At 41.1% G+C, this 21,024-nt stretch overlaps 2 protein-coding genes across 10 annotated transcripts in view; one reads left to right on the forward strand and one right to left on the reverse strand.

Annotated features, from left to right (window-relative positions):
- Positions 1-21,024, forward strand: part of otofa (otoferlin a) — a 461,762-nt gene that overhangs the window by 438,457 nt on the left and 2,281 nt on the right. For 7 of the 9 annotated variants that reach the window (XM_072562753.1, XM_072562734.1, XM_072562762.1 and 4 more), the window contains 4 exons: positions 5,836-6,077; positions 10,888-11,066; positions 12,716-12,816; positions 19,928-20,121. In XM_072562753.1, coding sequence (XP_072418854.1) covers positions 5,836-6,077; positions 10,888-11,066; positions 12,716-12,816; positions 19,928-20,108 — 703 coding nt within the window. In that variant the 3' untranslated portion in view covers positions 20,109-20,121. The remainder of the gene's footprint in view (positions 1-5,835; positions 6,078-10,887; positions 11,067-12,715; positions 12,817-19,927; positions 20,122-21,024) is intronic. The other 2 variants (XM_072562744.1, XM_072562806.1) reach the window with 1 other exon arrangement.
- drc1 (dynein regulatory complex subunit 1 homolog (Chlamydomonas)) overlaps positions 20,025-21,024 on the reverse strand; it is an 89,671-nt gene continuing 88,671 nt past the window's right edge. Inside the window, exon 17 of the mRNA XM_072562824.1 lies at positions 20,025-20,195. Coding sequence (XP_072418925.1) covers positions 20,136-20,195 — 60 coding nt within the window. The 3' untranslated portion in view covers positions 20,025-20,135. The remainder of the gene's footprint in view (positions 20,196-21,024) is intronic.

Raw genomic sequence — 21,024 nt, forward strand, 5'->3', positions numbered from 1 at the left:
AGGCAAAATTCTATGCTTCTTTATTTTTATAGCCATATTTTTAGCAACCATTTACAGAGGTTCCAACTGTTGATAACGTTTTGTACATTCACCAATATGTTAATAACTGCTAGGAATTCAGTAGTTCAAATGCAGCAGTCTGATTGTAGCAGTGTCCTGGTGTGAAACTTTGATACAAACAGGCCCATGGGGACAAACCATGAAAGCACCACAAGTATTGTTTGATGTGGAACCTTGATATTGTTTGAAATGGTTCAGTTCAGTTAATTATTAACTTTAAATTGTATAAAAGCATTTAACCCTTTTGAGAAATGCTTGATATGTTGGATCGAATGGATTGAAAACTTCACTAATTTACTTAATAAATATTCCAGAAGAGGAAGGGCCTGTCATTCACTTACAACAGCAAGCTCATGGTTTTGGCAATTACTGAAACTGTTGAGAATGTTATCGGCTTGGCTCCTCATACAAACAAAGAGTGAAATTAAAAAGATGATTTTATTGGAAACAATCTAGCCATTTGTCTGTTCCAACAACAGCATAAAGGCATCAAGCAGACAATATGACAATAAATTGAGATCAATACTCAAAGGGTTAAATGAAATGATGTCCATAGGCTATTTACTTTTTAATGCTATTTTCTTTTTCTATAAAAAGTGATGAGTTTTAATATTTGTAGATTAATACTTCATTTCTCAGAATTTCTAGAATCTTATCTTTTAGCATAGGCCATGTGGACAATGATTAATGTTAGTTTATGTACTGTTACTCTAACAGCAGCTTTACTGTGCTAAGAGGTATGTTTCTGAACACACAAAAGACACTAATTGACTGACAAATGCATTTAAATCCATAATGTGTAGTTCAACACAACTACATTGAAACACTACTGGTTTCAAATGAGAAGAAATCTTCCAATCCACATGAAACATATCAGCAAATTCATAGTTCTGACTACACACATCAGCATCAGTCAGATGGTATCACCTTAACAGATGTTGATAGTAAATTGGAAAAACAGCAAGTATTAATCTGCCTGGTCTGCAGCTTATTTTAAAATAATTACATCTTATTTCACATAAAATGAAGTTTCGTAGTATTTCACAGAAACCATACCTTGTTTGCAGGGAGTTGCTGTTTTGCTGGTGTTAGATGTTGCAGTGTAGTTAGGTTCTGTGTTGACTTTGCTTGCAGTTGGAATGCTTGGCTGCATGTTTTTTGGAGTTTGCATGATTCAGCAGAAGTGTACATTCTAAACATTCTTGGTGTTATATCAAAACACAACTTTGATAATAACTGTTTTAAAGTCACATCATCCTCTCCAAACACTCAGTGATACAACATAAAGTTCTCTATCAAATTCTTTCTCCTCAGTCGTAATTCTATTTTTGAATTGTCAATATGTCATGCTCCTTTCAATAACAGAAATAGAAGTGGAGAACAGTCTCTATGTGGAATAACTACTGGGTTCATGATGAATAGGCCTGAAGTAAAGACTGGTTTGTAGTTGAGCTGACTGCAGTGAAATCTTTATTTCAGGTCACAAATTTGAACACTTAATAAAAGCCTTAACAACAAGGATGGGGGAATTCAACTTTTCAAATAGTGAATTGTGATCAAAAACAAATTAAATTTTGGAATTCCTAAACAAAATACTCAAAGTAAGTATTACTATAAGTAGGTGATGCTGTCGCACCTCTTGAACCTACTCTACAAGAGATGGACAAGAGCAACAGGTCTAAGGGAACACCATCACTCCCACCTTTCACTGCAAGACACAATCCTTTCTTAAAGATATATATCACTGTCTCTTCACTGTTTCTGAGTCCAAATCCTGAAGCTTACTCCCTACTGACAATCAGAGATTATTTACATCACCATAACAGTTCAAAACATAACTCACCATCAGCACCTTAATTCAAACGAGAGATGAGCAATAAATGCTGGGCTTGGCAGTGATGTCCATCTCTCCAGAACAATTAAAAAAATCAACTTAGAATTTTCAGTTTATGTGCATTAAAATAAATTACAATTGAGGGTTTGAAGCCATGACTCGTAAGGTGGATGGTTAGAAGTATTGGTTTATATATCCCACTGAAATTGATGAATATAATACAGATCTATTCTTGTACAAAGTTTGTCAGTCTTCTAAGAAGCAGCTTAATGATACAATGGTCATCCTGGGAACTAGGATCAAATGGGCTGAAATAAGTTGGTTATCAATAGCCTGTTGTATGAGCAGCAGAATTAACCACTACCAGTTCACGTTGGGGTCATGTGCTATCACCAGTCTTCCTATGTTGAGAGCCTATTTAATTAATAGTGATAGAGGATGAACCAAAAGTGAGTCTTAGTTAGAAGAGACACATCTTAATAATTCATAGTTTTATTGCATAACATCAATAGATTCCAGTTACATTGGCATGTTAGACATCATGACTAAGACTAGCAGGAGACACACTGATTGATACATCTGTCTCCATGCGGATCTTGAGCTAGCCCCCTCTTTTCCTTACCCACAGTTGTATGACATCATCAATTGAATGGAACTGAATATAGTCTCTAACATTTAATCTAGAAACAATTCTTTACGCAACATCTCCCTCCAAGCTTCTCTCCCCATAGGTAACATTTGTACATTTGGGTATGTAATTACATTTACTTTCAGCACTACCCCATCAACCCACAAGTTTCTAATTTGCCAAATTCAGCCAGAGGTTCACAATTCTTCCACAACATAGAAGCTGGTAGGTCTTTGGTTTGACTATTGTCAGTCTTGATTCTGATCTTGACCTTGATTGGTCTGTAAATAATTTCCATCATAACATTCCTCACTGGGTTTGTTCCAAGCAAGCAGAACAATTATTCTGCAATGAGAAAAGGTTCCTGTGGATCCTGCACCTAACATCCCAAACTGTAGAGACAGTATATGATTCTTGCTTGTCTGCTGATTGTTGAACAACCAAACCCTTCCTCAAGGTCCTTATCTGTGCCCATTCTCCAGCACTGTCAATGAACAGAGACTCAGAGTTAACATTTGGAGACCAATATGACTTCTTCATAATTGCTATGGTGTTGGTCCATCATGAGAACATGGATGTAGGCTTGCTCGCTGAGCTGGAAGGTTCGTTTTCAGATGTTTCATCACCATACTAGGTAACATTATCAGTGAGCCTCTGGATGATGCACTGGTGGCATGGCCACTTTCTATTTATGTGTTTAGGTTTCCTTAGGTTGGTGACATCATTTCCTGTAGTGACACTATTTCCTGTGGTAACGTCATTTCCTGTTCTTTTTCTCAGGGGGTGATGAATGGTGTTTGTTGTTGACGTTCCGGTTGGAATGCTATACCTCCAGGAATTCTTGTGCGTGTCTCTGATTGGCTTGTCCTGGGATGGATGTGTTGTCCCAGTCGAAGTGGTGTCCTTCCTCATCTGTATGTAAGGATACTAGTGATAATGGGTCATGACTTTTTGTGGCTAGTTGATGTACATGCATTCTGGTGGCTAGTTTTCTGCCTGTTTGTCCAAATGTAGTGTTTGTTACAGTCCTGGCAACGTATTTTGTAAATGACATTGTAAATGAACTAGACCTGCAGAAAAAAAAACTCGTCAAACTTACACAAAATAACAACACAGGCAACACAGAAGCACGGATAAAAACCTTATCTGACTGACCCATTACAAACATTGAGAAAGGCGCCTTAGTAAGAGGATTAAATTACAACTTCCAGGATGCTGACAAGCAAGATTTCTTAGCAATATTAGAAACAACACTGAAAGACAACCAACTCACAGAAGAAACCCAGCAAACCATCAGACAGGTAGTCGCACCAACATTAAGCAGGAAAAAGGAAGGAAACACACTCAATACACAAGAAAGGAAAGCATGAGAAAGACGAAAGAAAGATAAAGACATTGTTGTCCTACCTGCAGACAAAGGACGCTTGACAGTCATTTTAAATCAAAGAGACTAGATTGAGAAAGCAAATGCACTACTTGCAGATACCAACACTTACCAACAAGTGACGATAGACCCGACCCCACAACTAGAGAACTGAATCACAGCCCTACTCAAAAACTTCAGAAATCTGGAGAAATAAATGAAACCAACTTCCAAAAAATGAAACCAGATGGATCCAACGCACTACACTCCTATGGATTTCCCAAAATTCATAAACCAGGAGCCCCCCTCAGACCCATTGTCTCGCTACCTGGAACATCAACTTACAGGTTGGCCAAGGAGCTACACCAAAGACTAAAACACTTAGTAGAAGACTCACGCCACTCCATCCACTCCACCCAAGAATTCCTGAAGACCATCAAAGACTTTAAGATAGAAGAGGATGAAATAATTGTCTCCTTTGATGTAACAGCCCTGTTTACATCAATAACATTAACCTGGCCAAGGAAACACTGACTACACTATTAGAAGACCCAAAGACACATACACCAAACACCACTAACTTCATCAGCAAGGACAGTCTCGGAGACAAAACATGTCCAGAAACCCTAGCCACTCTCCCCTACATCAAAGACATCTCAGAAATGACTGCCAGACTACTCAGACTCTTGGTATCATGGTAGCCCACAAACCCACCAACACACTAAAACAGCAGCTAATGAACTTGAAAGACCCCATACAGGCAACAAGCAAAACTAATGTCATTCACAAAATACCGTGCAAGGACTGCAACAAATGCTACATTGGACAAACAGGCAGAAAACTAGCCACTAGAATACATGAATGTCAACTAGCCGCAAAAAGACATGACCCTCTCTCACTGGTATCCTTACTAGCCACTTCAACTAGGACAACACATCCATCCTAGGACAAGCCAAACAGAGACACGCCCGAGAATTCCTAGAAGCATGGCATTCCAACTGGAACTCTATCAACAAACACACAGACTTAGATCCCATTTACCACCCCCTGAGAAAAAGAACAGGAAATGATGTCACCACAAGAAATGACATCACCAACCCAAGGAACCCTTAAACATAAATAGAAAGTGGGCCATGCTACCAGTGCTTCATCCAGAGGCTCACTGATGATGTTTCCTAGTAGGGTGATGAAATGTTTGAAAATGAACCTGCCACCGCAGCGAGCAAACCTACATCCAGAACATCAACCTTAGCTACAAATCTTCTCAAAACTCGCTAACATAAGAACATCTTTGTACGAAAAAGCATTTAGATTTTTGTTGCCTGAATTGTGTCCTAATTCTGCATGTGTTATGGGACTGACCAATAGTAGTACCATTCCTTTGTCATAGTTTGGCAATGCTTGTGCCTGAGAGTCTTTTTTGTTCTACTTTTTTCAGAAATAGAATCTATCTTGGCCTCAAAAACATTCAACAGTGTAGCCTCAACCACTTCACTGGGCAGGGAATTCCACAGATTTACAACCCTTTGGGTGAAGAAGTTCCTTCTCAACTCAATCCTAAATCTGCTCCCTGTATTTTGAGGGTATGTCCTCTAGTTCTAGTACACTATCAAGTCCATTTCCCCTCCAATTCAAAGCTTTCATTAAAACTGAACTTGTAATTACCACAGTGAATATTAAAAAATCTCATTATCCAGTGGGCAGGGCAAGGAAATGTTGCACCCATATTCTTGTACAAAATCAAAGTGAAGTGAACTCCAATTAGAACCCAGGCTTAATTTGGACATTTTTTTCCCAGAAATTGTGACAACGCACAGATCTCCAAAAGGTTAAATGCAAATAACCATTTTTTGGTTTGTACCAAAGAACAATGAATTAAATAATTTCCCTGCTGTCCTGTAGTTGTGAAGAGTTACTGTTGCATTATGATTATTTGGGTGTATCCCGTAGCTGGCTGAAAGGACAACAAGAGGATAAGCAAGACACTGACGTACACTATCACTCACTGACTGGCGAAGGCAATTTCAATTGGAGATTTATCTTCCCCTTTGATTATTTGATGGCTGAAGAGAAGATTGTCATCTCCAAGAAGGAATCCATGTTTTCCTGGGATGAGACAGAGTACAAGATTCCAGCTCGCCTGACTCTGCAAGTGTGGGACGCCGACCATTTTTCAGCAGACGACTTCCTGGGTATGTTTTTATCCAATTTCTCTGTATGATGCTGTTGAAGCATTTCCAGAATTTTTAAATCTAGGTTTTCTTTAGATGGAATGTATCTTTACCAAAAAGAACATTTTGCAATTGTGAAATAATTTATATTCGCAGATGAGGGAAACAAATCAATTAACCTCCTCTATCTGGGATATTTTAGGATCTGCAATTGACATTAAAGCTACCTGCCTAGAATAAAATAGAATATGCTGAAAGAAGATTCAAATTGGCTCTATATCCCCATACTCCATAACTTTAGCTCATGCAATACATTACTACTTGTTTTCTAACCCAAATCCTGATCAACATATCACTCCTGTCCTAACTAATCTGCACGAACACCCAATCTTCCAATGTCTCCAAATTAAAATTCTCACACCTACATTTAAAATGCTTCATCACCTTGCCTCTCCCTATCTCAGTAAATTCCAGATCTGCAAATCCCCCTGAATTATCCGTTCTCCCCTGGCTTTTGATTTTTGACAGGGTAAATCAATGAAACCACGTTATAGTCCAACGGGTTTATTTGAAATTGCAAGCTTTCAGAGCTCAGCTCCTTCCTCAGGTGTGGTACAATAGAGGGGAATAAGACACAGTATTTATAAGTAAAAAGTTAACAACTTTAAAACTAACTACCCTTGTTGAATCCTTTAATCAGTTAGGAGATTGATGAAAATGCAAAATCCAGATTCCTTTCAAGACTTTGTCCCTAAATAATTAAAGGCTTTATCAATGTACAAGAGGTAACATCTCAGACTAGACTTCAGGTGTGATTTACCTGTGACAGCTTGTCATCAGCCAGTTGGCTCCCACTCTCTCTAAATGCTTTTCCTTTTCATCAGTCATTTTCTCTAAAAGGCCCTTCATAAAATAGCTTCTGTACACCCTTTCAAGCATCTCCTTTGCTTCAGCACATTTTTAACCCACCCCCCGCTATGCCGAAATTAGTTTGGGAGAATTTTTACATGTAATACACAATAATTAATGTGAGCAATGTTAAATCAGCATTGTTTTTAGATTCTCTATACATTGAGTTTGATTTGCTTCAAAAACTTTTAAAGTTAGATTGGACTGAAACTTAAAAGCAATAATGCAACTTGAATTTAAAAATTACTGTCCATTTTGTTCAACCCACTTGTATGAAAACTTTGTAAATGTGATGGTGAAGATCGGAAGGATTCCACCTGTTTGTCATACTCAGAAATATGGGATTTTGATCATATGTTGCTTTTCAAAGGCCTCTAAACTCTTTTTTTTGTTAGAGATCATAAATAAAATTTCACACCCAGAAATGTGGTAAGCTGAATGAAAATTAGAGAGTGAAAATGAGACAATATTGAACAAAAAAAGAAACAAACCTGGGGCCATTAAGTCGATAATATGAGCTTTCCTTTTGCTGTAGGAACACTTGTAAGGATAAACAAGTTTTTTATTCTCTTTCATCTGATTAAGATGTGCAGTGACATCATAAGATTTCCTCTATCTGAAATTTCTAAATGTACTCATTCAAAACCAGGGCTTGTGAATTCACAAGGAGTACTAAAAACAGGAAACCATCACAAACACAGTTACAGACCTGAAGAATTCTAGACGGTGCATGGATGAGATAGGAAAATAGGGAGCATGGATACATGAGCAATATTCTGACTTTGAGGTGCTCTTTAAAGCAATTTACCTCCTTATAAAGCAAAACTAATGGATGCTGGAGTCCATAAGCAAGGCAAAATGTACAGCTTAGGGTAAACAACCAATAGGACCAATGTAAGTACACAATGACACCTTACTGATACATCAAATTGCCAAATCTCATTTTATTTAGAATATGTCTTGTAAATGTGTGTGGAAAAAATAGGCTGCCGAACATGTATCTAATGACAAGAACAAAGTGCTGGAGGAACTCAGCAGGTCTGGCAGCATCTGTGTAGACAAAGCAAAATGAATGATTCAAGTCCAGTGGCTCTTCTTCAGAACTATTAGCAGCTAGGAAAAGATGGTATTTCTGCTGATGACGAAGTTGGGGATGGAGAGGGAGAAGTGGAATGGAGCTCAGAGAGAGATATATGAAAGAGGTAGGTAAATGAGGGGATTATGGATGGCCGGTCAGGGCAGAAGGAAAGCAGAACAAGTAAAAGCTAAGAGAAAGTGCAGATGCAGATGTTGGAGAGTCAGAGTCGGAGAGTGTGGTGCTGGAAAAGCACAGCAGGTCAGGCAGCATCCGAGGAGCAGGAATGTGGATGTTTCAGGCATCAGCCCTTCTGAGCTGTATTGAAACCAACTTTTATAATGTGACACTAGGCCTAGGAGGAAGGTGATAATGGGTGACTGTGCTAAAAGCAGCTCATGTTATAACAGGACGGGGTGTGGGATGTGTAAGGAACAAACAGAAGGATGGAATCAGGCTTTTAAGTTATTGAATTTGATGTTTAGCCCTAGAGGTTGCAGGGTCCCGAAGCAGAAAATGCAATGCTGTTCTTCTAGCTTGTGCTGATCATTGCTGGAACACTGCAGCAAACCTGCAATAGAGATGTTGGCCAGGAAAAAGGGTGTTAAAGTGTCAGACAACTGGAAGCTTAGGGACAGAACATAGGTGTCCCACATCGCAATTACGCAGTCTGCTTTTCATCTCACCAGTCAGAGGAGACCACATTGTGAGCAGCAGATGCAGTCAACTAGATCGAGTGCTGCTTCACCTGGAAGATATGTTTGGGCCCTTGGATACTAAGATGGGAGGAGGTAAATGGACAGGTGTTACACCTTGTGTGGTTGCAGGGTAAGGTGCTATGGAAGAGTGTTGGGAGTGAAGGAAGAGTGGACCAGGGTATCCAAGAGGGAACAGTCCCTGAGGAAGGCTGACAAGGGAGAAGAGGGATGCCATCTCACAGGAGATGGTGCAAATGGTGACTAATGATCTTCTGGATGTGGATGCTGGTAGGATTGTAGGTGAGGACAAATGGGACCACATCACTATTGTGGGAGGGAAGAGAGGGGAGGGCTGAAGTGAGGAAGGTGGGTTGGACTTGGTTGAGGGCCTGTAATCAGCGATGCTGGGGAGTCCTCATTTACAGAAGAAAGTGGACATTTTGGAAGCCCCCTCGTTGAAGTTGGCACCATCGGAACAGATGTGCAATGGAGTTGGAGAAACTGGAAGAATGGAATAGAGTCTTTACAGTATAGTCCAGGTAACTGTGGGAGTCAGTGAGTTTGTAGTGAATAGTGGTAGTCAATCTATCCCCAGAAATTGAAACAGAGGGGTCAAGGAAGGGAAGGGAGGAGTCAGAGGTGGACCAGGTGAAGGTGAGACCAGGGTAGAAAATGGAAGCAAAATTGATTTATTTTTGCAAATTCCAGATAAGGGAGTGAAGCAGCACTGATGATGTTATTGATATACCAGAGAAAGAGTTGTGGGGGGGGGGCCGGAGTAGGACTGAAACAAGGAATGTTCCATGTAACCCACAAAGACAGGTGAACCTGGGGTCTTTGCAGCTACCCATGGCCACACCTTTGACCTGAAGGAAGTAAGAGAAGTTAAAGGAGAAGTCGTTCAAAGCAAGGATGTGTTGGTCAGGCAGAGGAGGCTGGTGTGGTCAGGAAGAAGTGGAGAGCCCTGAGTCTATTCTGATGGGTGGTGGTGATGGGGTGTTTTGACATGTAAGGACATTGCACATCCATGGTGAAGAGGAGGATTCACTGATCAGGCCATCATTTGTTGCCAATCCTAATTGACCTGAAGTGAGTGGTTTGTTCTCTCGCTTCAGAGAGGCAGTTAAGAGTCAATCACATTGCTAATATATTTTGTGAATGTTGCAGTGTTCATTTAAAAAGTCAAAACAGTGTCCAACATGATTCTGTAATAGTTAGTTAGCAAATGTAGCTCAGATCATGTGAACAATTACATTGATAACCAATTTAAGATTGTCAGTCAGACTCCCAGTGTGGTATGCAAGAATGAGTTGGTTGGCTGTGTATATGCTGAAGTACGTGCATGTCATAGAAGCCGCATCTATTGATACACAGGAACCTTTCCATATGCACAACAAACCCTTTGGTTTCCCCTCTTGTTGGTATTCTTATAAATTGTCTTGATGAATGCAGGACAAAAGCTTCAAACAAAATACAGCTTTTTTCCAACAAAGTTAAAAATCACACAACACCAGGTTATAGTCCAACAGGTTTATTTGGAAGCACACTAGCTTTTGGAGCATTGCTCCTTCATCAGGTGATTGTGCTGGACACAATTGTAAGACAGAATTTATAGCAAAAGTTTACAGTGCAATGTGACTGAAATTATACATTGAAAAATAGCTTGATTGTTTGTTGAGTCTTTCATCTGTTCGAATACCATGATAGTTTCACTTCTTTCATGTGTAAATCATAAAACTTTGTTTAAAGTTACATTCTCAGGTTAACTGTAACAATTGGTGTTAGCCAGACAATATGTTGAAGGTGTTAGCCCCCTGTGTTCTCTGTCTGTGCCATAACATTTAGACTGATTCTAATCTAAAAAGTGAGATAACAGAGTTTTACATGAATTCATGCAGTTTTTGAGCAAAGTACAATGTAACTCTGCAAGTACAAATTCACCCCACAAATGTATATGTATATGTGCACGTGGGACTTTGTGTGTGTATCTGTCTGTCTATCTGGGGTGGGGGGTTGTGAGTGTGAGAGAGAACTCATTCAACAATATGAGTTACGCCATTTAAAGAGATATTTCACGAGAAAAAGAAACAATGTCCTGAGGCAGTTCTTTTGAACTTGACTCTTTTCTCATTGCTGTTTTTCCTGGCAGGTGCGATTGAACTGGATCTGAATCGATTTACACGTGGAGCAAAAACAGCCAAGCTCTGCACCATTGAAATGGCTACGGATGAATCTGCTTTCCCCACTGTTTCCATTTTTAAACAAAAGAGGGTGAAGGGCTGGTGGCCGTTTGTGGCCAGAAATGAAAATGATGAAATGGAGCTTACGGTAAAAAGTTTCAAATAGATTTTAAATTGATAAACAGCTGACAGTTTCACCATCAATATTACCCTAAAATCCAGGCCAAGAATTTTCATTTAGTCCCAAACGCATTCCGTCTATACAAGAACGTATACTAATCACACTGTGTGAATTTGACACAAGATATTCAAGTTTCTTTTCCTTATTAATTTATAAAGTCTCAATTCAATGTATTTCCTTTACATCTTTGACAAGAAGAAGAATTGTTCTTAGACAATCAGATATGAGTGAATACAATTCAGGTGACAAGACCATTTTTCTATTATTTTTCACAGGTTCTGTTGGTAACTCTTTCATTCACAGGAGGTTGTGGGGCAGGGGTATTGGTTAGCTCAGTTGGCTGGTTTGTGATGCAGACTGACACCAATAGCATGAGTTCAATTCTTGCACCAGCTGAGATTACTATGAAGGAATCTCCTTCTCAACCTCACCCTTCACCTCAGCTGTGACCCTCAGGTTAAACCCACAACCAGTCATCTCTTTCTCTAATGACTTTTACTTTATTTCATCTTCATTTTAGTGATAATTTGTATGTGGCAGAGACTGCACTTTGAGCACATTTTCTACAGTATTTTACTTGGGATGCATCAATATTTACAATCACTGAAGAGTTGCAATACCGTGAAATGCAAAGACCAGTTTTTATATTAATTGTACACAATCTTGTACTTTCCAAGTTTAGTTTCATATACATCATGTAATTCTGGCTGGGTCATTATAATTGAGACCATTTCTGAGATTCATTCATTTTTCATTGAATAAATGCAATGCTTGGTTGTTCATATTTTAGTGTAAATATACTGATGGTTCCTGAAACTACAGTAGATAAATACATTGATCAATGTTGGAATGAGACATATTCAAAAGTTTCAAGGTTCGATTTGTATACTTTCAATACAAACACAGCAACTGGATTTAGTTACTTTGTGTGAGCAAATGAAAGGACAAATCAAACAAAGGGATTCATTCCCTAAGAATATGCCAGTGGTAGATTCTTAATGTGTGCCTTGTCTGGTAGGAAAGCAGGAGTTTAGTCTTGAATCCAGCTCCCCTAGATTTACCGACACTAATACTTCCACGTTGCTATTTACTAACTAGCTAGATCTATGGCAAGTGGGGTAGTAAAGTTTACATATAGCTCTAGTGCTGTCTGCCCCAGTAACTCACTGATACTGTCTAGTCTCTCTTCACAAAAGAAAAAGAGAAATTGAGATAACATTGGGTGAGTTATGGGTGGGGCACTGGATGGTAAGTGTAACATGGTCTCCACAATCATAACCTGCTGTATCACTTGTTCGTTTCATTGAACACAGTACAACCAAAAAACAATGATAAACAAACTATCATAATTTTAGAAGATATGAATACCACCTCATAAACACTGGCAAATGAGGGCAGTATCTTTCTTCACTCTAAACAGGCACCTTCATACAGGAAAGTAGGCCCCTATTTGGTAGTTAGATATTAACTTTTCACTGCAAACTAAGACTCAGTCTCTCAGATCAAATGCAAACCTGCAAACATGGTCCTGTTAGCACTCCAAAAGAAGCCAAAAGAAGGTGACTATCGCTTTGAATTTGTGAAAGAACCATTCATTATGTCTGTTCTGTTTCCAGGGTAAAGTGGAGGCTGAGTTACACTTACTGACAGCAGAGGAAGCTGAGAAGAGCCCTGCAGGACTTGCTCGGAATGAGCCAGAGCCACTGGAGAAGCCAAAGTAAGTGTACCTTCTTCCTTTATATTTCAGTTCATGTCTCAGTGTCTCAGTAATGTCACAATGCAGTTACTCAGCCCTTTGAAGAGTATGCCAAAATACAAATATTTGTCTCATAATATAAGGACAGTATCAGGTTATAATCTTTGGAAGAAACAAGCTCTCCCCTACTATTGTCTGCTTTGTATTTTGTTTGTAAATAGTGAAAAAAAGACATTGGTGGAGCAAGATAACAGCATCTTTTAAAAAATCACTTTTTGAGAAGAGTTTTCACAGAAATACATCTCGAATGTTTCATTACAATATTGCTGTTCACATTAGCGACTGACTTGTTCATTATCAGAAGTGAAGGAGCAGTCTTTTCCATAAGGCTGACATGGTTGATATTGCTGGGACATATGGTTAGAAGGCACTTGTAAAATGCTTGTAAGTGAGGAGCAGTTGGAAAGGATTAACTTGACTCAGTGAGGCCTGTTGGTCATTCCCTCTGGACGAAGTACACCTCTGAATAAGCCTCTGAGTATTCTAATTCTGCCAATATCCAACCAATTCATAAGTGTTTACATTCATCTCAGTATTAAGTAATAAGCATTTGAAATGCAACATTTGGAGAGCTTGAATTTTTTGTTGTTGTTTCTAGAGTGCATATCAGTAGCATTTACCGGGAAGTTTTATTCTCTGGGTTTGTACTGATGGGAAACACAATGCAAGCAATAGAGCTTTTTAGATTATTTGTCAAGATCACATGCTTGCTGCAGAGAGCGCGAGTGACCTCTGCACAGGTCAGCCAAACTAGTACCTGTACCTGCAATGATTGAAAGCAATGATCTGTGATGGCACAATTAGCATCATATACCCTATGACTGCTGTCTTCTTAATCATTTGGAAGGATTTTTCATTATTAACTGTGTTTTCTAGCCCTCTGTCCATTGAGAAAGGGACATGTGAGCTTAAATCCTTTAATGACTTACTCACCCATCCTTCACTGAGCTCAAAGTAATTTCTCAGGTTATATTCTGTTGAGCACCCATACACTTAGACCAGGCTGCCAAAGACTACTGTGACACTTCAACATTAGGTCCTGAAAATGTCAGTCAGACCCTGACCATATTTTCATGCTGAACAATTGTACATAGAGACTGGTGTTGGCATCACCAGAATCACCACACAAAGAGGTAACAATGACAACATTTAAAAGACATTTGGACTGTACAGGAACAGGAAAGGTTTAGAGGGATATGGGCCAAATGCAGGCAGTTGGGACTAGTTTAGTTTGGGAACATGGTTGGTGTGGACTAGTTAGACTGTAGGGTCTGTTTCCATGCTGTATGACTTCTGCCCCTCACATCATCGCTGATGTCACACGCTCAGTGACTTCCGCCAACTCTACTGCCGTGTCTGCCACCACTTCCACCCCCACCGCCACTCATCTGCATTCTGCTGACACACCCCCCACATATCCCACTGTCACCATTCCCGGCCCCCAGAACCCTGAGGGGAACACTACCCCTGCTCATGACTCCACCCCCATTCCCCCCACCATCTCACCCACTCCAGTTACTGGCTCCGCCCCCACTCCCTGCTCCACACCCACACCAGATCCCAGCTCCCAGCCCTGCCGAGTTTTCTCCATCCCTCCAGACCTTCCCCTCACTGAGGATGAACGATCAGTCCTCAGCAAAGGACTCACCTTCATCCCCCTCCGTCCACGCATCACTGAATTTAATACACACGATGACGTCAAACACCTCTTCCTCCGCCTCCGAGCTTACTTTCACAATCAGGACTCCCGCCCACCTTCCAAGGACCCCTTCACCCACCTCCAACACACTGCATTCACCTGGACACCCTGCGCTGGCCTATTACCTGCCCTCGACCTCTTCATTTCCAACTGCCGCCAGGACATTAACTGCCTCAACCTGTCGACCCCCCTCCCCCACTCCAACCTCTCACCCTCACAACGCGGTGCCCTCCAATCCTTCTGCTCCAATCCCAACCTCACCATCAAGCCAGCAGATAAAGGGGGCGCAGTGGTAGTCTGGCGCACTGACCTCTACACCGCTGAAGCCAAACGCCAACTCAAGGACACCTCTTCCTACCGCCCCCCTCAACCATGACCCCACCTCCCATCACCAAACCATCATCCCCCAGACCATACAGAACCTCATCACCTCAGGGGATCTCCCACCCACAGCTTCCAACCTCATAGTCCGGGAACCCCGCATTGCCCGGTTCTACCTCCTTCCCAAGATCCACAAGCCTGACCACCCTGGCCGAATCATTGTCTCAGCATGCTCCTGCCCCACTGAACTCATCTCTACCTACCTCGACACTGTCCTATCCCCCCTTGTCCAGGAACTCCCCACATACATTCGAGACACCACCCACGCCCTCCACCTCCTCCAAGACTTCCGTTTCCCCGGCCCCCAACACCTCATCTTCACCATGGATATCCAATCCCTCTACACCTCCATCTGCCATGACCAGGGCCTCCAAGCCCTCCATTTTTTCCTCTCCTGACATCCCCAACAGTACCCTTCCACCGACACTCTCATTCGTTTGGCCGAACTGGTCCTCACCCTTAACAATTTCTCCTTCGAATCCTCCCACTTCCTCCAGACCAAAGGGGTAGCCATGGGCACATGTAAGGGCCCCAGCTATGCCTGTCTCTTTGTTGGCTACGTAGAACAGTCAATCTTCTATAATTACACCAGCACCACTCCCCACCTCTTCCTCCGCTACATTGATGACTGCATTGGCGCCACCTCATGCTCCCGCAAGGAGGTTGAGCAATTCATCAACTTCACCAACACATTCCACCCTGACCTTAAATTTACCTGGTCCATCTCTGACACCTCCCTCCCCTTCCTGGACCTCTCCATCTCCATTAATGACGACCAACTTGATACTGACATTTTTTACTAACCCACCGACTCCCACAGCTACCTGGATTACACCTCTTCCCACCCTACTTCTTGCAAAAATGCCATCCCGTATTCCCAATTCCTCCGTCTCTGCCGTATCTGCTCCCAGGAGGACCAGTTCCACCACAGAACACACCAGATGGCCTCCTTCTTTAGAGACTGCAATTTTCCTTCCCACGTGGTTAAAGATGCCCTCCAATGTATCTTGTCCACATCCCACACCTCCGCCCTCAGACCCCACCCCTCCAACCGTATCAAGGACAGAACGCTCCTGGTGCTCACCTTCCACCTTACCAACCTTCGCATAAACCAAATTATCCGCCGACATTTCCGCCACCTCCAAAAAGACCCCACCACCAGGGATATATTTCCCTCCCCACCCCTTTCCGCCTTCTGCAAAGACCATTCCCTCCGTGACTACCTGGTCAGGTCCACGCCCCCCCTACAACCCACCCTCCCATCCTGGCACCTTCCCCTGCCACTGCAGGAACTGTAAAACCTGTACCCACACCTCCTCCCTCACCTCTATCCAAGGCCCGAAAGGAGCCTTCCACATCCATCAAAGTTTTACTTGCACATCCACTAATATCATTTATTGTATCCGTTGCTCCCGATGCGGTCTCCTCTACATTGGGGAGACTGGACACCTCCTAGCAGAGCACTTTAGGGAACATCTCCGGGACACCCGCACCAATAAACCAAACCGCCTCGTGGCCCAACATTTCAACTCCACCTCCCACTCTGCCGAGGACATGGAGGTCCTGGGCCTCTTTCACCACCGCTCCCTCACCACCAGACGCCTGGAGGAAGAACGCCTCATCTTTCGCCTAGGAACACTTCAAACCCAGGGCATCAATGTGGACTTCAACAGTTTCCTCATTTCCCCTTCCCCCACCTCACTCTAGTTCCAAACTTCCAGCTCAGCACTGTCCCCATGACTTGTCCTACCTGCCTATCTTCTTTTCCACCTATCCACTCCACCCTGACCTATCACCTTCATCCTCTCCCCCACTCACCTACTGTACTCTATGCTCCTTTCTCCCCACCCCACTCTCCTCTAGCTTATCTCTCCATGCTTCAGGCTCTCTGCCTTTATTCCTGATGAAAGGCTTTTGCCCGAAACGTTGATTTACTGCTCCTTGGATGCTGCCTGAACTGCTGTGCTCTTCCAGCACCACTAATCCAGAATCTGGTTTCCAGCATCTGCAGTCATTGTTTTTACCTAGATGATTCCACAGTAGACAAACAGGTTTTAGAAGAGATTTCCTTCTGGTGCAGAAAGAGCAGGAGGGTCTTCCAGGCTCCAGATTACTCCCTGTATCATTGGTTTCTTTCATTGACAGTGTTCGACTACATTCCAGTATTAGTTATCTAACTGTCTGTGGTAGCACCTGCAGATTCCCTGCCAGGGCCTCTTGTCACAGTTGCCAATTCTCACCTCACATCATTGTCACCAGGTTCAGACAGAAGGAGTGTTGTCAAACAGAGAGACCTAGGGATGCAGGCTCATAGTTCCTTGCAAGTGGCATTACAGGGGGTAGATAGGGTGGTGAAGATGGTTTTTGGCATGCTTGCCTTCAGTAATCAGACCATTGAGTACAGGAGTTGTGACATCATATTATGGCTGTACAAGACATTGGTAAGGCAACATTTGGAGTACTGCCTCCAATTTTGGTTGCACTATGATAGATAGGATGTTATTAAACGTAAATAACTATTTGGAGGTGCCAGTGTTGGACTGGGGTGTACAAAGTTAAAAATCATACAACACCAGGTTATAGTCCAAAGGTTCATAAACCATCTGATGAGGGAGCAGCACTCCGAAAGCTAGTGCTACTTAATAAACCTGTTGGACTATAACCTGGTGTTGTGTGATTTTTAACATTAAACAGAAAGGGTGCAAAAAAAGATTTACATGGATGGTGCCAAGACTGGAAAGTTTGAGTACGAGGAGAGGATGGATAGGCTGGGACTTTTTGCCCTGGAGGATAGGAGGCTGAGGAATGATCTTAAAAATTTATAAAATCATGAGTGACAAAAATACCCAAGCTAGAGGAGTCCAAAACTTAGATGGCATAGATTTTGGACAGGTACATAGATAGGAAAGGTTTAGAGAGATATGGGTCAAACACAAGCAAATGGGACCATTTCAATTTAGGAAACCTGCTCAGCATGGATGAGTTGGGCTGAAGGGACTGTTTCGATACTGGATGGCTCCTTCACCCTATGGCTGTCCTTCAAGACCAGGAATGAGTTAAACATAAGATATATTTCATGACCCACATCAAAGATTCTTAAAAGCTCTTAAAACCATAATTAAAAACATCCATGCAATCCCCTGCTGAAATAAATGGTCCTTTACCTTTTCCAACTGAACCAAACCTTTACTAAGGACTCTGTTACAATAACAAACCTTGGAAAATCAAAACAATGGAGTCCATTGAAACTGAAGAACAGAAGGCAATGTTTCATTTTCTAATCTGCACAAGAAGACTTCTTACTGCAATTCATTGGTGCATTTTTGATTCTTTTACTCTTCTGTCTAAGTAAGAGCTCCAAACTTTTGTTTTAAATTTTGACAGGATAAGTATTTAAATCATTTCAGGTCACTACGCTCCAATATACCCTATATCCACACTTCACATGTATTTTTGCCTCCTCCATAAAAATGTGATGCCCACAAGCAGTAGAATATAAAGAACCAAGATTTCGTTACTGCTGGAAGATCATGTGAAATCCTAAAAGAAATAAGTTGGTGTATTCATTCTGAATCAATAGAAATAAGTTTTAATAGAACTAGAACAGTCTTAACATCATAACAAGACAATGTGCCTGTACTACTCCAGCAGTAAAACACAGGCACAATGAGCTAAAATAGCTGAGGAGGTTTCACTCCATCCAAAACATTAGTTCTGATTTCTCTCCACAAATGATGCCAGTATGTGAGCTTTTCCAGCAATTCCCGTTTTTATCTCCTTCAGTACTATATTATTTTGATTCTATCTTGATCAATTCAGTTCTTTCCCAAATAAGCACAACAATAATACAGCTCATTTAAAAACAGCATAAATAATCTTTTTCTGACCACAAAAATTTTAATTCAGTTCCCACTGATGGGACTTAGGTATTAAGTTACTGCAAGGCTGCAAACCATGAGACATCACCCATTTCCTACCACTAACTAAAACCATTCATGTCATTTCTTGACTTAAATTTGAAAATTTTCTAATACTGACTATTTTCTTTTAAGCTTCTATTTTGCTATAAAAGGTAATGTTTAATCATTTTTCTCTTGATACAAATTTTCAAAATCTGGAACTAAGTTCAGAAAATCAACAAAACTATAAGGATCCAATCATATATTATAAATCCATACGGAAAGTGGAGTTGCAGATAGGATAGTGAAGAAGGTGTTTGGTATGCTTTCCTTGGTTGGTCAGAGTATGGAGTACAGGAATTGGGAGGTCATGTTGCGGCTGTGCAGGACATGGGTTAGGGCATTGTTGGAATATTGCGTGCAATTCTGGTCTCCTTCCGATCGGAAAGATGTTGTGAAACTTGAAAGGGTTCAGAAAAGATTTACAAAAGATGTTGCCAGGGATGGAGGATTTGAGCTATAGGGAGAAGCTGAACAGGCTGGGGCTGTTTTCCCTGGAGCATCGGAGGCTGAGGGGTGACCTTATAGAGGTTTACAAAATCACGAGGTGCATGGATAAGATAAATAGACAAAGTCTTTTCCCTGGGGTGGAGGAGTCCAGAACTAGAGGGTATAGGTTTAGGGTGAGAGGGCAAAGATATAAAAGAGACCTAAGGAGCAACTTTTTCACTCAGAGGATGGTACGTGTATGGAATGGGCTGGCAGAGGAAGTGGTGGAGGCCACTACAATTGCAACATTTACAAGGCATCTGGATGGGTTTATGAATAGGAAGGGTTTGTAGGGATATGGGACAGGTGCTGTCAGGTGGGACTAGATTGGTTTGGGATATTTGATCGGCATGAATGAGTTGGACCAAAGGTTCTGTTTCTGTGCTGTACTTCTCTATGACTCTTTGGAACATTTTCAATGTCCATTTGATATTAAACTGTAACTCTTTTAATTATAATCTCTTTTGCTTTTTCCCCAATTCTCCCTTCCCTTTTGCATTATCTTTTCTTGCCCCTTCACACCTTACTCTTCTCCAACCTGCAGTCGGCCTGACACCAGCTTTATCTGGTTTATGAACCCTCTAAAGTCCATCAGATATTTCATCTGGCACAACTACCGTTGGTTGATTTTGAAGATCCTCGCAATTGTGCTCCTCCTCCTTCTGCTTGGGCTCTTCCTTTATTCAATGCCTGGTTACCTGGTCAAGAAGATTCTTGGAGCTTAATGGCCTAGAAATGGTAGCCATGTTTTCTCATATTTCATGTATCCTGTGCATTCTTTTACCTCCAATGTTTCCAACAAGGATTTCCTGCTGAGTTAATGCAGTCAGTTTTGTTAATTGATGTTTTTGATAGCTTTAAATCTAATGAACTGCATAATAAAGCACAGGGATACATATTCCAATCATTTGAATAATTATTTCTATTAAGCTAGTAAAATCAAATTACACTAATACCAAAAGTGTAACTTTGTAATATCATATTAAAAGCAAGAAAACTAAATATTTGAAAATCCACTCAATGGCTTGAATTTTGCAGTAAGCAGGGGACAGATAGCACCAGTAATTGCTCTTGTTATTCCCACATCCTTTATCTGGGCTTTATGTGAAAACTGATGAACTCAAAAGCCATTGTAGTTCATTATCTTCTGGAGGGCACCTAACAGCTATGTAAACAGGCCAAATAATAGAATGTCTCCTTAACTAATCCTTAAAAAAGTAGTAAAAATCTGAACCAAGGAATGTAAGTTGTAGCAGTTAATATTGAATCAAGTACAGAATGCACAAATAAAAGAATTAAAGTGGTCTTAAGAATTGAGATAAAGTTATAGAGAGCATAAGATATTTATTTTAAAATATTTTTCAGCACTTAACATTCAAAGAAATAAGACATCATACATACAAGTGTGTATCACACCTGTGATATGCTTACACTTCACTAACAAGACCAAGTATTTTCTGGTGCATTTAGTTGCTATCTACCACACACTAGTATACAGCAATGTTTTACCCTTCCATCTATTTCAATGCCAATACCTTGATGAAATAACAATGTAGTGAAGCTTCTGGAGAAGTGAAATAACTAAGTCAACAGCTTCCTGATTTAGCTGCTTACACATCACTGGGAGTCATGTACTAACTT

Source organism: Chiloscyllium punctatum, chromosome 3, assembly GCF_047496795.1.
Source record: "Chiloscyllium punctatum isolate Juve2018m chromosome 3, sChiPun1.3, whole genome shotgun sequence".
Lineage (NCBI taxonomy): Eukaryota > Metazoa > Chordata > Chondrichthyes > Orectolobiformes > Hemiscylliidae > Chiloscyllium > Chiloscyllium punctatum.